The 12,779-nt window shown below is 38.7% G+C and overlaps 1 protein-coding gene across 4 annotated transcripts in view; it reads right to left on the reverse strand.

Annotated features, from left to right (window-relative positions):
- LOC137334185 (ERC protein 2) overlaps positions 1-12,779 on the reverse strand; it is a 631,578-nt gene that overhangs the window by 207,810 nt on the left and 410,989 nt on the right. For all 4 annotated transcript variants that reach the window (XM_067998749.1, XM_067998748.1, XM_067998751.1 and 1 more), the window contains one exon: positions 10,831-10,991. In XM_067998749.1, coding sequence (XP_067854850.1) covers positions 10,831-10,991 — 161 coding nt within the window. The remainder of the gene's footprint in view (positions 1-10,830; positions 10,992-12,779) is intronic.

Raw genomic sequence — 12,779 nt, forward strand, 5'->3', positions numbered from 1 at the left:
CAGTGCACTGAAATTTGAGATACTGTAACTTATTCATTTTAATTTGCCATATAAACTCTGACATGATCACATTCCAAGCAAAATGATTAGAAATGCCCCAAGCCATGTTTAAACTCTATATATTCTCAAGTTCTCACTGAATTTAATTTTGAGAGTCTTAACCATTTTGATGTATTGCTGTTATCTCTCTCTGAGTTGATTTGAGCCAGTAGTAGAGGTGCTAAATGGAAACATCCTCAATTAAAATAGTTTGCTGAGATTTCATAGACAACGCAAGCACACAAGAACAATTTGTAAAATAATTCCCAAAAGTAAAAACTACAATTGCTCAATTTGATGCATGGGTCTCTAAATGGCATTTTGGAACCTTGCTGTGAGTATAATTCTATCCAAGTCTATAAATTTTACTGCTTACTACTTATATCAATTTTCCCAAATTGTTGCCACTTGGGGAGAAAAACCTAAATTTACAGCAGTACAAAACCTTTTATTTTAAGGGGAAGTGCTGAATGAAAGAAAAAAATACAATTTCACATAAAAAAAGATTAAGCACTTTCAATATTCCTTAAAGGAACACTCTAGGATATGGCCTTATCCTCAAGTATTCATGAAAATGAAAAAAAAATTCCATGATGCCCGTTACTTTTGGTCATGTATGTGAAGGATGCCTGTGTGGTAATGCTATAACAAAATATGTTGGGCTGGATTTTGCTGTGAAAATAACGGAGAGGCTAACAGCGCTCATCGTTATTTCTGTGCATATCGGACAGTGACTTCCGACGACCACACTTGCGCAGTTAAACGCAGAAATCCGGAAGTTGCTGCACCAGATGTCCTGCTCCTCTGTAAGCTGCGCGAAAATGACATCTCACCGTCTGGCTCCCTGTTCAAATGAATGGAACAGCCTGACGTCGCAGATACCAACTAATTTCGCCAGAAAAGGTTAGGGCTTGTCCACTCTGATGTAAGTACCCTTTTAAGGGCGTGGTAAATCCTAGCGACTGCCAAACAACCTCTCTGGCACTGAAAATTAATCTTTAACAAGTGTGGAGTCTCATTCCTTCAGATTTTAATTGTTGTTGGATATTTAAAACAAAATTTAAATACATTTTTTTTAACTTTTTCTTTCTGTCTCTTATCTGGGTCTCTTAATTCAATCTTTCTTACCCTCTCTTTATTTCGCTTTCTGTACCTGATTTAACAATGAATTCACTATTCTAACTTACACTTCCTGGTTCAGTCTCTGCTTGGCTTATGGTTCAATCTGATTGTTTAAGGGGATAGACAGTTGCTTGCCCTCTTCTCACAGGTCACAGATGCCCTGTAGAGGGCGCCATGCTTTTTGGCTCTCTAAATTTACAGGAAGTTGCTGTGCAAAAGCTCATAGAAAGTCTGTGGGCAAGTGCAATTCTAATGAACGACAGGCGCTCATAGCAAAATTCGGCCCGTTATGTTTTTGTGCACAGGCTTAGAAATGCCACAAAAATGTGACAAACAAGCCATTTCAGAATGACTTTTCAGGAAGAAAATAAACTTAGTAATCTTTAAAAACAAAGATTGTCATTATTTTCACATAAATGTTCAAGTATGAGGCTAATATTGGGTTTTATCCTGGAGTATCCTTTAAAGGCTGCACATTATCTCAAAGAGGGGAAAGGTGTTAGGATGAGTCCAGAATCAATTTCATAATAAGCGATTGTCTTGATTCGTGATCTTTTACCTTTTTTTCCCATAGAAAGGATTTGAGTTACTTTAATTGTTATTGTAGAAGTGTAGAGTGTTCAGCCACACAGAGGCAGATAGGGTTTTTGGGCAGCCAGACTGCACTACACCTGATGCAGGAAGACATAGCCCTGTGTGTCTTGCCTATTTAAGGGAAGGCATGGTATGCCACATGGTACCTGCCTAGCTGAGGACAGGGAGAGCCACTCATTGCATGCAGCTACCTCATCCAAATGGTGTATGGATAGGTGGAGGCAACCTGTGGCGGAACCAAGCAGCAGCACCCAGCTACCATTCTGGAATGAAGGTGGGAGCGTGTAGTGGAATAACTGCAGATGCAACACCGCCAATTCAGGGCCCACTAGATGGAACAAGTGAAATATATCACACAAGAGGTCAGAGGCAGAAAACACAGAGCTGCATGTCTCTCGGGCAGATTTCTATGCAGTGCATGGGTTCCTAGAGTGAGAGGTTCAGCAAGTATGGTGGCGTACCTAGTGATGAGAGCACGCACCTCACGAGATAGATATAGGGCTCACAGGCAACGGATCTACACAAGGGGAGTAACATTTTAGGATCTTTCAACCATATTTCAACAGAAAGGGTTTCAAAAAAAAAGTTAATCTAAATGTTATCTTTTAAAAGCATTGTATATTTGAGCAAGTTAAATAAAAAGGGTCCGACATAGTAAGTAACTAGCTCAAAGTTAGAATGCGGAGAAGTTAGTCTGTTTAAGTTGTACAAGATAATGACCCAGAGATGAGGTATTCTATGGTTTTATCAATTGAACTACGTGAATCTTATCATAACTATTGCTCTGTATGGTCACCTTACTGTGGAATAAAGCAACATAACCATTCAAGTGTTACATAACAAGGGTTAACTCAGTCTGTCTTTGGAAAGATTGAAGAAACATATCGACATAATTTGGTCCAGATCAGAAGAGGATACATTTGTAACATCCTTGGGTTATACTATCGTACAAGTAGATATAAGGCAATGTAAGTCAACTTTCGTAAAAGACAATCAGACTACTTAAGGGAGTAACTGATGCCACTGAAGCTGAGAAGGTATCTACGACATATATGAATGTGTAACGTTGGTAGCAGCTTGGATACTGAGTTACACGGGGGACAAAGCTGATTTAAAACAGTTTAAATTTAAATTTGTAAGCAACAGCATCAAAAAATGTCCAAATCCAAAGAGGTCAAATTTGTGTTGGCAAGGTTGCCGCCTGATAAAGAAAGCGAAGGAGGGATAACGGGCTGGACTTTGCTGTGAATATAAAGGTAAAGCTAACAGCGGTCACCATTACTTATGCGCAAATCGCTCAGCAACTGCCAGCGAGCACACACATGCAGTTAAAAGTGAAAATTTGGAAGTGGCTGTCCGAGATGCGCTGCCCCTCAGTATGCGGCGTGAAAATGGCATCTCGCTGTTTGGCTCCCCACTCAAATACATCAGACGGCGTGAAGTTCCTATACTGACGTTGTAGACACGGACTAAATGTGCCACAAAAAGTTAGGGCTTGTCCATTCCTGTCTAAGTACCCTTTTAATGGCCTGGTAAGTCTTAATTACTGCGAAACAACCTCTCAGGCACTGAAAATTAACTTTTACAAGTACGGAGTCTCATTACTTCAGCTTTTAATTATTGTTGGAGATTTTCTTAAAAATGTAAATAATTTTTTTTTCTCTTTTTGTCTCTTATCTCAATCCAATCTTTCTTTCTCTCTACTTCGCTCCCTGTACCTGATTTGACAATGAATTCACTATTCTAACTTATACTTCCTGGTTCAGACTGTGCAACTCATTAACGCTTCTTCAATCTGTTTGGTTAAGGAGATACACAGTTGCTTGCCCTGTTCACACAGGTCCCATATGCCCTAATCGGATCTCTAATTTACAATAGCTTGCAGTGCAAAACCCCATAGAAATTTTATGAGCAAGTGCAAATCTAACAAATCCGGCCCAAAGTCAGGTAAAAGAACTCGAGTTTCAATTAGATCTTGAGCAACTTACACAGAAAGAAGAGCAACAGAAAAGGGAAGAACAGCAAGCAACACAGGAAGAAAAGGGAGAACAAGAGCAACTAAGATTGCAGGTGTCAGTATGAGGATAAACAGCGGAAGCATGAGGTTGATGAGGAGGAAGAACGTAGTTATGCTCTTGAACTGACAGGGAAACATGCATCAGCGTGTGTCCAGTAAATGAAATCACAGAACTTGGGGTCCACCATTTCATTAAATTTATCTTATTCCAAATTTTGAAGAGGCAAATGATATTGATAGTTTTATTCAGGCATCTGAATTGTTAGCCAGTCACCACAAGTGGGACAAAAATGAATGGGCCAACCAATTCATGACATCACTCAACAGAAAAGCACTTGCAGTGTTTTATCATGTTAATCTTGCCAATAGAATGGACTATCATAGTGTGAAGTATGTTATCCTCAGGGTTAATGACCTAATGTTTAAAGTATACTGAAGAATTTTAAGAAACTGAGAAAGAATCCAGGTAGTACTTATAGGGATATGGCTATCAAGTTCAGAGACACATGGCAGATATGGCTGATAATTGAAAGTGTAACAGACTACAAAGGTCTTAGTTGTCTAATGTTAAGGGACAGATTTCTGGAGCTAGTTCCAAACGATTTAAGAATTTAGTTACTGGATTGGGCTATAAAATTCTCGAGTAGCTGGGCCCACATGTTTGTTATTTTATAGCCTCGTAAACACAGGTATGCCCCATGAGTGGGAGATCAGATGCTTCATGTCATCCTACCAACAAACTGGTCAGCGAGCCTGCTGACAGCAAAGCCCAGGTGAGGTCGGTGGGAGAGCAATCAAACAAGTTAGAGATCTGAATACAATGAAATCAGGTGTTTTAAATGTGGCGAGGTAGGCCACAAGGTAAACCATGGCTGGTCTCTTAGTAATGCTGCAACACAAACTGGGAAACCGTGTCAGCTCGTTTGGTCTGAGACGGCCAGTTATGCAGTGATTGTTGATGTAGATAGGTTGACTCTACCTTCACCCAGTCAATTTAAACGGAAGACAATATAGGCAAGAGCGAGACACTGGCTGCTCATTCACGGTAGTACATGGCAGACTGGTGAAGGACTACCCCTATGTAAATGGATAGGTTGTCTGCATTTGGGCACTGTAGATGAGCGCAGAACTACTCGTGGCCAGAGATTGGTTGGAATAGCCTGGTTATGCAGGGGTCATGGAAACAGGAGATTATTCATCCATGCTATTCGATGTTTTAATAAGGAATGATGAAGATAAAGAGAGGGTTACAGGCAAGCAGCTCCTGGAAGAGGAGAGTAGCGTGATGTGGTGTAGGGCTGGCCTTATTAGCCCAGTGCAGGCTGTTGCAGAACATGCTGACCAGGTTTCACAATGTCTACAGCTTCCCACAAATACAAATGAAGAAATTTAGGGATCTAAGGCGATTTCAGATGGAGGGCTTGCTGGGTTGGCTTCAAGCACCATACAGTTGGGCAGGGTAGCAGCAAGCAGCACACAATGTTTCCAATGATTTCAAAGTTCATATCCCAGGATGGACTGTTCAGTCACATGGGCATATGGGGTTTCGGGCTGCAGGTCTACATTGCACCTTGTGCAGGAAGACAGTGCGGTGTGTCTTGCATGCTCAAGTGAAAGGCATGGTAGACCACGCGGTACCATCCCAAGTTGGGGAGGGGGAGAGCCTTTGATTGTGCGCATCTACTGTGTCTAGATGGTGTATGGATAGGTGGAGGCCACTCCAGGAGCAGCACCCAGCTACCATTCTGGGATGAAGCTGGGGTTATTCAGGGCAATAGCTACAGAAGCAACACTGGCAATTCAGGGCCCGCAAGAGGCATATTCCGTCATACAATAAGTTGTTGCAAGGGGTCAGAGGCAGAAGGCAAAGGCGCTGCATGTTTCTTGGGCAGGTTTTCATGCAGTGCATGGTTTCTGGGGTGGGGGGGGGGGTCGGAGTTTAGCAAGTCACAACTAGTGAGGAGTGCATGCTCTTCATGAGCTAGCCATTGGGCTCACATGCAAAGGACCCACATGAAGGGAGTCAGAAATGTCATGGTTTGACCCTATTTACACAGAAATATTTGAAAGAAAAAGTTACTTTAAATGTTGTGTTTTAGATGCATAGTGATTTAAGCAAGTTAAAAAAGGGGTCTGAGATGGTGGGTAGCTATGATGCTAATAAGCTAGCTTTGATGTTGTTTCCTCATAGACTGCAAATAATAAACAATTCAGTCACTTGTTTCTGTAGTTGATAATCGATTCTTTTGGAAGGCTTTTGATCTCTGTCTGTGAACAGTCAGAAAAAAAGCCAAGCTACAGATATCTTAAAAAGCAGCCTAGCTTCTGCAACAGAGAAGCTGCTGATGCAGGAAGTCCTCAGAATAGACAGGTTCAAAAAGTCAGAATACAGGACAGTTAGTCTGTTTGCATGAGCAAGACAACCCACTGAGTTGGGGTAGTGCATTTTGTTTATGTTATTACATGGAAGTAAGTTGCATCGATTGAACGACGTGTATCTGATCACAATTATTGCTTTGTACGCACACCTTAATGAGGAATAAAGCAGCTTTATGATTCAAACCAAGCTTTGACTGATCTAGTGTCAAGTCTCTCTGAAACAAGACCGAATTAATAAATCTATGTGCAAAAGGGACGAGGGTCCAGTTCAGATTACATGGGATGCTATTGCTACATTCTTGGGTTAAGCTCTCGTACAAATAAATATGGGGCAATATGAGCCAACTGCCAAAAACATTCAGACTCTAAAGGAGCTACTGACACCACAGAACCCAATAAGGTATCTACACCAGACCTAAATTTGTAGCCCATAGGTGGGGAAAATTTACATCCACTAAAATCTGTTCAAATATGTTTTTCAAGAGTTCAAAATGTAATCAAATGCCATCTTCCACAGCACCTTTCATATGAAGTTAACATTTTCAAACTATCTCAAAATAAACTTGCATTTCCACCACAATCTGCAATACTCGAGTCAATTTATTTACAGGCAGGAATGCATTTGCCTCCATTTTGCATTAAACAATGGATTCAGTTAGTGGATGTAATTCTACAACTTTTCAACACCTGACAAAGAGGCCACTGCCATTTCAAAAGCTAACTTAAGTCATTATATAACTGATTTAATGGAAGGTATCATTTTGCTTTTATACCTTTTTATTAATGTAGTGATTCTGTTACTGTGTTGCTATCCCCCAAAATACAACTATAATTCATCACCAAAATAATATACTGACATTATGTGACTATGGTCCAATGCTAAACTTTGGGAATGTCTTCCAAACATAATAAACACTGCAACAATGTCATAGCAACCGCACTTCTTTTTTAAATTGATTTTAGATTTTACTGCCAAATAAATGACTGCTACCCTTAGATACATTCTTATTCACAAGTGTTTTACTGCTTTCTGCCCATTTGCTAGATCCTTTCACATAAGAATTGCCTCACCTTGCTCCAATATATTTAATCTACACGGTGAACAAAGCCTTTGTTTGGGTTTCCTCTAATCTTTACAATGTTTGCAAGCTTGTGTGAAAAGAGCTGGTCAAGGCCTGTTGTCTTACAGGTCTGCTTAGATGCAAACACTGTCATAGGAGACTTTCCACCAAGTAGGTGGTTTTTTAAGAACGTCTGCCACAATTCAAATAACTTCCTGTGGAAGTCACAGTTGTATCAACATCCTGCTGTTTTGTGTGTCGTGAAGTATTTAACTGTGGATATGACTTTATGTTCCCAGCATGAATTCCACAAACTAACTTCTTGAGGGCAATTCGCTTTCTGGAGAGAGTGCTTCAGTTCCAGATGGACAATCCAAAAAAATAGTAATTACAAGTAACTATTGCAGAAGTTTTATAAATATGTAGTAATACATTTTCTTGATCAATTTATTTTGTAAACCTTCATCTTTAAATGTTCACTCAAAAATAGATTATGCAACATGGCGTAGCTGGCTGTAAACAGATTTCAGTAATTACTCATCACATTTAAAATTGGTATTTCACTGACATAACAACGTACTGAAAATCAGAGCAATATTTTTGGACACCACCCCCCATGTGCACAGGATGACCATTCAGACTTCTTTGTGAACTGTTACAGTAGTGAATTACTTGTACAAAAACTTCCATAAATCAAAATAATAAAAAAATTAAAATAACTTAAGCCGCATTACTTACCTGTTTTTCTGAAGGCGCTGAAATTCATAAGATGCTATTTTTCAAAATTCTTTACAATAGGTTATTTAGCATAACCGATCTCCACTGCATTAATATTATTAATATTAATAGATTTTCCTTAACTCCTAACAAACCAGCTGGCTATAATCCAAATCTGCCTTTCTCATGACTTCATCCCTTTTTAGTCTCACTGAAAGTGATGAGTCTTATAGCTGGGCAGCTACAATGTCAAACAGACCAAGAGACCCAAGTTTAAATCACAGTCTTATACTTAGGCTTTCTTTAGAAGGAACATTTTAATTGCTTTGGCTTTATTATATGTGGAAGGAAAGAAAATCCATTTGGGGGAGGAACCCACCTCTTAAGTACACCACCTGGTGGGTCAAATAAGGACTAACTTCACCATGTCCATCAACTTGTCTGCAGGCCAGTACAAAAAAATTAGTAACTGTGGGTTGTTGAAAACACAGTAACTGAACATTTACTGAACAGGGTTTGACTGTGAACTGCATATAAGCACTGGCAGAAACAGAAAGTTTGAAAAATCTGAGCTGTGCCAAAGTCAAACATCCCAGGTACTTTTCAACTCCAATGCAGGCCGAAAGGCATTGCCTGCCAAGCTAAATATACTGCTGGGCACATGTGGATCCCAACATGATGCCAAGGCTTCCAAATGGCCCAGAGATTCTTGTGTGTACAGGAAAACTCAGGCGAAAATTTTCTTTGCACAGAGACAAATGTGTACCCAAGTCTGGATCATTCCACTCATAACTAATGTAAGCACTTCAACTCAAGAGCAATAGGGCTGCACATGGCCTTATAAATGAACTAGCTAAAAACCAGACAACATTTCTTGTACTTCAAAACAGCCTAATTGCAAATATTTCCTTTTACAGGCTGCATCCATAGTTTTTGACAGTTTACAGGAAAAATAGATGCTTAATAGATGCTTAGTGCTACCCAGGGACATTTTGGGAAAATACAAAGCTGAGCTGAAACAGGGTTAGTGTAACGTTATCTGTTTCCTGTGCTGATAGTCAGAATGATCCAACATGATAATACAGTACAAAGGAGATGAAAAGTGCAATTGAACTGTTGACTGGGAAGACAGCATTCTCTTAAAATGAGAGAGTACTGTAATGAAGGACCAGATGCAGTACTGAATTGGAAGGAGTGTGTATCAGAGTTCCCTATTGCCTCTTCAAAATACATCATCGTTAATTGCCAGAGTGCTTCAATAATCAGGACAGGATGAAGATAATGGCAAAAAAAAAGTGTGAATTTCAAAGTCAGGTAAATAATTTTAATAAGGTTGCCATTTTTTAATACATTGATTTCTTTAGCACCTTTATTAAGACTGACTTAAGATGCAGTTATGTTGTCACTTTTGCGTCAATGCACTTTAGCCTCAACATCCCACTCTGACTCAGAATATAATAAAACCAAGTAGGGTGTGAAGCCAGATTAAAAAGTGCTCAGACAGTCCATTAGACCTCCTCGGCACTTTATGAATTTACTGCAAAGTCTTTTTATTATTAAGGATCTGGCCACTACCACCTGCACTCGCAAAAGAGTAAAAATTTGCTGACTAGAGAGAGGCTCCATGGAAGCATCTCAGACCAACAGTGCAATATAATTTTGGTGTTAATGTATTTTAGGTCTAGCATACCTCCAGACTTTTTACCTTAAGACTTCCATAGTCAGAAAAGCTTCAGAATGTGTTAATAGCTGAAACCAACATATGCAAGTTTATTTCATTTGCACTGATTCTTCTAGCGAGCTAGGATTTCTCAACAATCGTACTCAGCGATTGAACAAAGCTTGCCCTGACTGAAAAGTTTTATGCTCACAAATTATAAGGCCTCACTAATAACATAGTGAAAAGCAATTTATTCCACAAACCATATCAGTTAGCAAAAGCAGATCAATTTTAAGAAGTTTTTCTGGCTTGAAAATCCTACTTGTTCCACACATCCACTGAATGTGTTCAGATTTTAAACAACAAAAGAGAATTTGCTAGTCTGTATGGTGCACATTCCTTACCTTTGACAATCAAATAATTTGAAAACTACCCAGTATGATGACTATCACAAATCTTATAATCCCATTCTATGAAAAACTGGTTGGTTGACAAGTGGGACTGACAGCATGGTCAAGCATCATACAACAACTGACCATTCTCGCAGTCTTATTAAAGTCAGTTTGACCAACAACACAATTGCAATGACATCTCTCTCAATTTTGTTTAAGGGCACCGGTGAAGAAAATCTTAGCTATAATGGCAATTACTGAAAGTAATACAGCTTTAGATAAATCAAAATAGTGATTTTTAACCCACAATTAACTGTTGCAGAAATGCCTTATCATTGTAGTTAAGTCAGTATGGCTGTCTCTAGCCATTTATGACTAAGGCGGTTTACTTTAACACAATCAGTTCACTTGTTTTACCATAAAGAACAGTGGCTTAACCACTTCAAGTTGCAACTCCAGCATCAACTAAGAAAGCTATTTGTTACTAAGCTGAGCCAAATCCAACAGCAATCAAGTCATTCACTTTGTAAAGTGTGATTATAGGTATGTTGTTCTTCATGGCTGTTTTTGCTACAATTCCATTAAGAACAAAATTAACAATTTCAACACAGTATTGGGTATTACAATGATGTATTTGAGAGCATTTCAATCAATGTCCAAACTCAATCAATACTATGAATTGTTAGTAAAATGAAACTGAAAAGTATTTTATCACTTCTGAGAAACCATCACTCAATCTCACTTTTGTTTAAAAAAAACTATCCTAATTTTGTAAGCATCTTTCCTTTTCCATGAAATCTATGAAGAATTAATGTAATTAAGGCAAACAATTTTTCAGCAAGTACTTACTTCATCTCCAGCACTTCTTCTAGCTGTTTTCTCCGTTCTATCCGCAAGTTTGCAAGATGCGCCTCCCTCTCAGCTAGAGACTGCTGTGTTGAGGTCAGCCTGACCTTGGTGGAATCCAGTTCCTGCCTAGTCTTTTCCAGTGTGGCCATCAACTCTTCTAACTGTTAAGCAGAAGCACAGTAAGATTTCAAATAAGCTTTTAAATTCACAAACCAGAAATACTTCTGTGGTCTACATCAAAAGCAATGATTCCCTGATACTTGCTTATCTGAAAGTTTTGACAGTGTCTAATAATAGTGGAGCCTGCCTTAACTTGTTCACAGGTAAGTGAATTATAATTTTGTTCAATCAGCCTAAATAATTTTATTTAAACTTATTATCTGCATTTCAATTTTAGTCAATAAGATGTTTACAAATTGATCAAGAGCACTGTGACAATAATGGTATAACAATGGCAACAAGTCACTTTGATTACTGGCAGATCTCCTTCCCCGTAGGTCAGAGGATATGCTGTTTTATAAATAAAGGAGAATCATATGATTTAAGTGCAATGTATTATGCTGTATATCTGAATAAAGAGGATTCATAGTTGTATTGCTCATGTGGTGCCACCAAGTTTCCATACCAGCCTAAATGCTGGACCGGGGTGGGGAGTGAGTCTTTGTACAATAATAATGTTTCAAAGCACTTTCAACCTTCATTGCAAAGTTATAATAGTATCTTATTTTCTTGTATTAAAAGCAAAGTAGCCTAGATTGTCTGATCAGTGTTAACACTGGTGGTAACCCATTTAAAATGAGTTCCCATGATGTTAAAATAATGCTGATTGGAAAATATAGGTTGACATATCAAGATAGATATAGAATGCTTGTGCAAACATATACCAGATCTATATAACAGTAACATACAATATATGCTCCTGGAAAAGGAGGAGCAAATTTGCATCACTATGTGTTATATAGAATATGCTTTTTTTTTTAGCACCATCAGTATCATTTCTATTACCTTTTTGCCTCTAGCATTCTATACCAACCGTGTTTAGCATGTGCACCTCATTTTCTATTCTTGGGAATTTGGACCACTTAACCCAACACAAGAAAGCAGTCGGTGTAGGCTTGCTGCACATTTTGAAGGAAATTAAATTCACGTAAAACATCAGAGATTTTATATAGGGTAATTTATTCTCCAACTTATAAAAATGGCTGATAAAGCACGGAGAGCATTGAGGAAGTAGGTTTTACTTTCTTAAATAGCTGCATAATGTCTGGGTGGTTGGCTGGCCCATCAGTATCAAGGAAAATAGGAGTCTGGGTACTATTGGATTTTATGTACCTTTTACGTCATCTTAACTCAACTATCAAGGGGCTAGGAGAGAAACGTCCCTGATCTCTGGAAAGTCTATGCTTTGATCACAACAGGGGTCAACAGGCTGTCTGGAATATGTAGAGCCACCTGGTTGTTATCAAGGATGGACGATCTCAGATAGGATACCTAAACTCTGGAAACTTACTTGTTTTTACTCTCTTTAATTAGAAGGAAAGATTTTTTTAAAAAAACAGATGAAGCGCATTAATTATTGAAAGCAAAGAAAAAAGGCATAACCGCTGAATAGAAAACAGTAAAATTCAATCAGCTTTGTCGTTCAACAAAATTACAGTTTCCTATAATGCACTAGAGCTTTTAAAATTCTTTATTGGATTCAAATCAACTCATGCTAACATAATATAGCCCCAGGACGTGGGAAACCAGGTCACATGTTTTAGCACAATTATAAAAATATTGGGTTAAGACTAAAGCGCATGAAGCTCCCCCCTGATGGCCTCCTACTAGGTTAAAGTACTGCCCAGTGTAGTACCATTCCAGAAAGATTATAAGCTTCCAGTTTTTGATTCTTATTCTATGCGGAGTTTGTTGGTCTCAGTGAGGATACCAGTTGAGGCACTAAAATT

The sequence above is a fragment of the Heptranchias perlo genome, chromosome 17 (genome assembly GCF_035084215.1).
Source record: "Heptranchias perlo isolate sHepPer1 chromosome 17, sHepPer1.hap1, whole genome shotgun sequence".
Classification (NCBI taxonomy): domain Eukaryota; kingdom Metazoa; phylum Chordata; class Chondrichthyes; order Hexanchiformes; family Hexanchidae; genus Heptranchias; species Heptranchias perlo.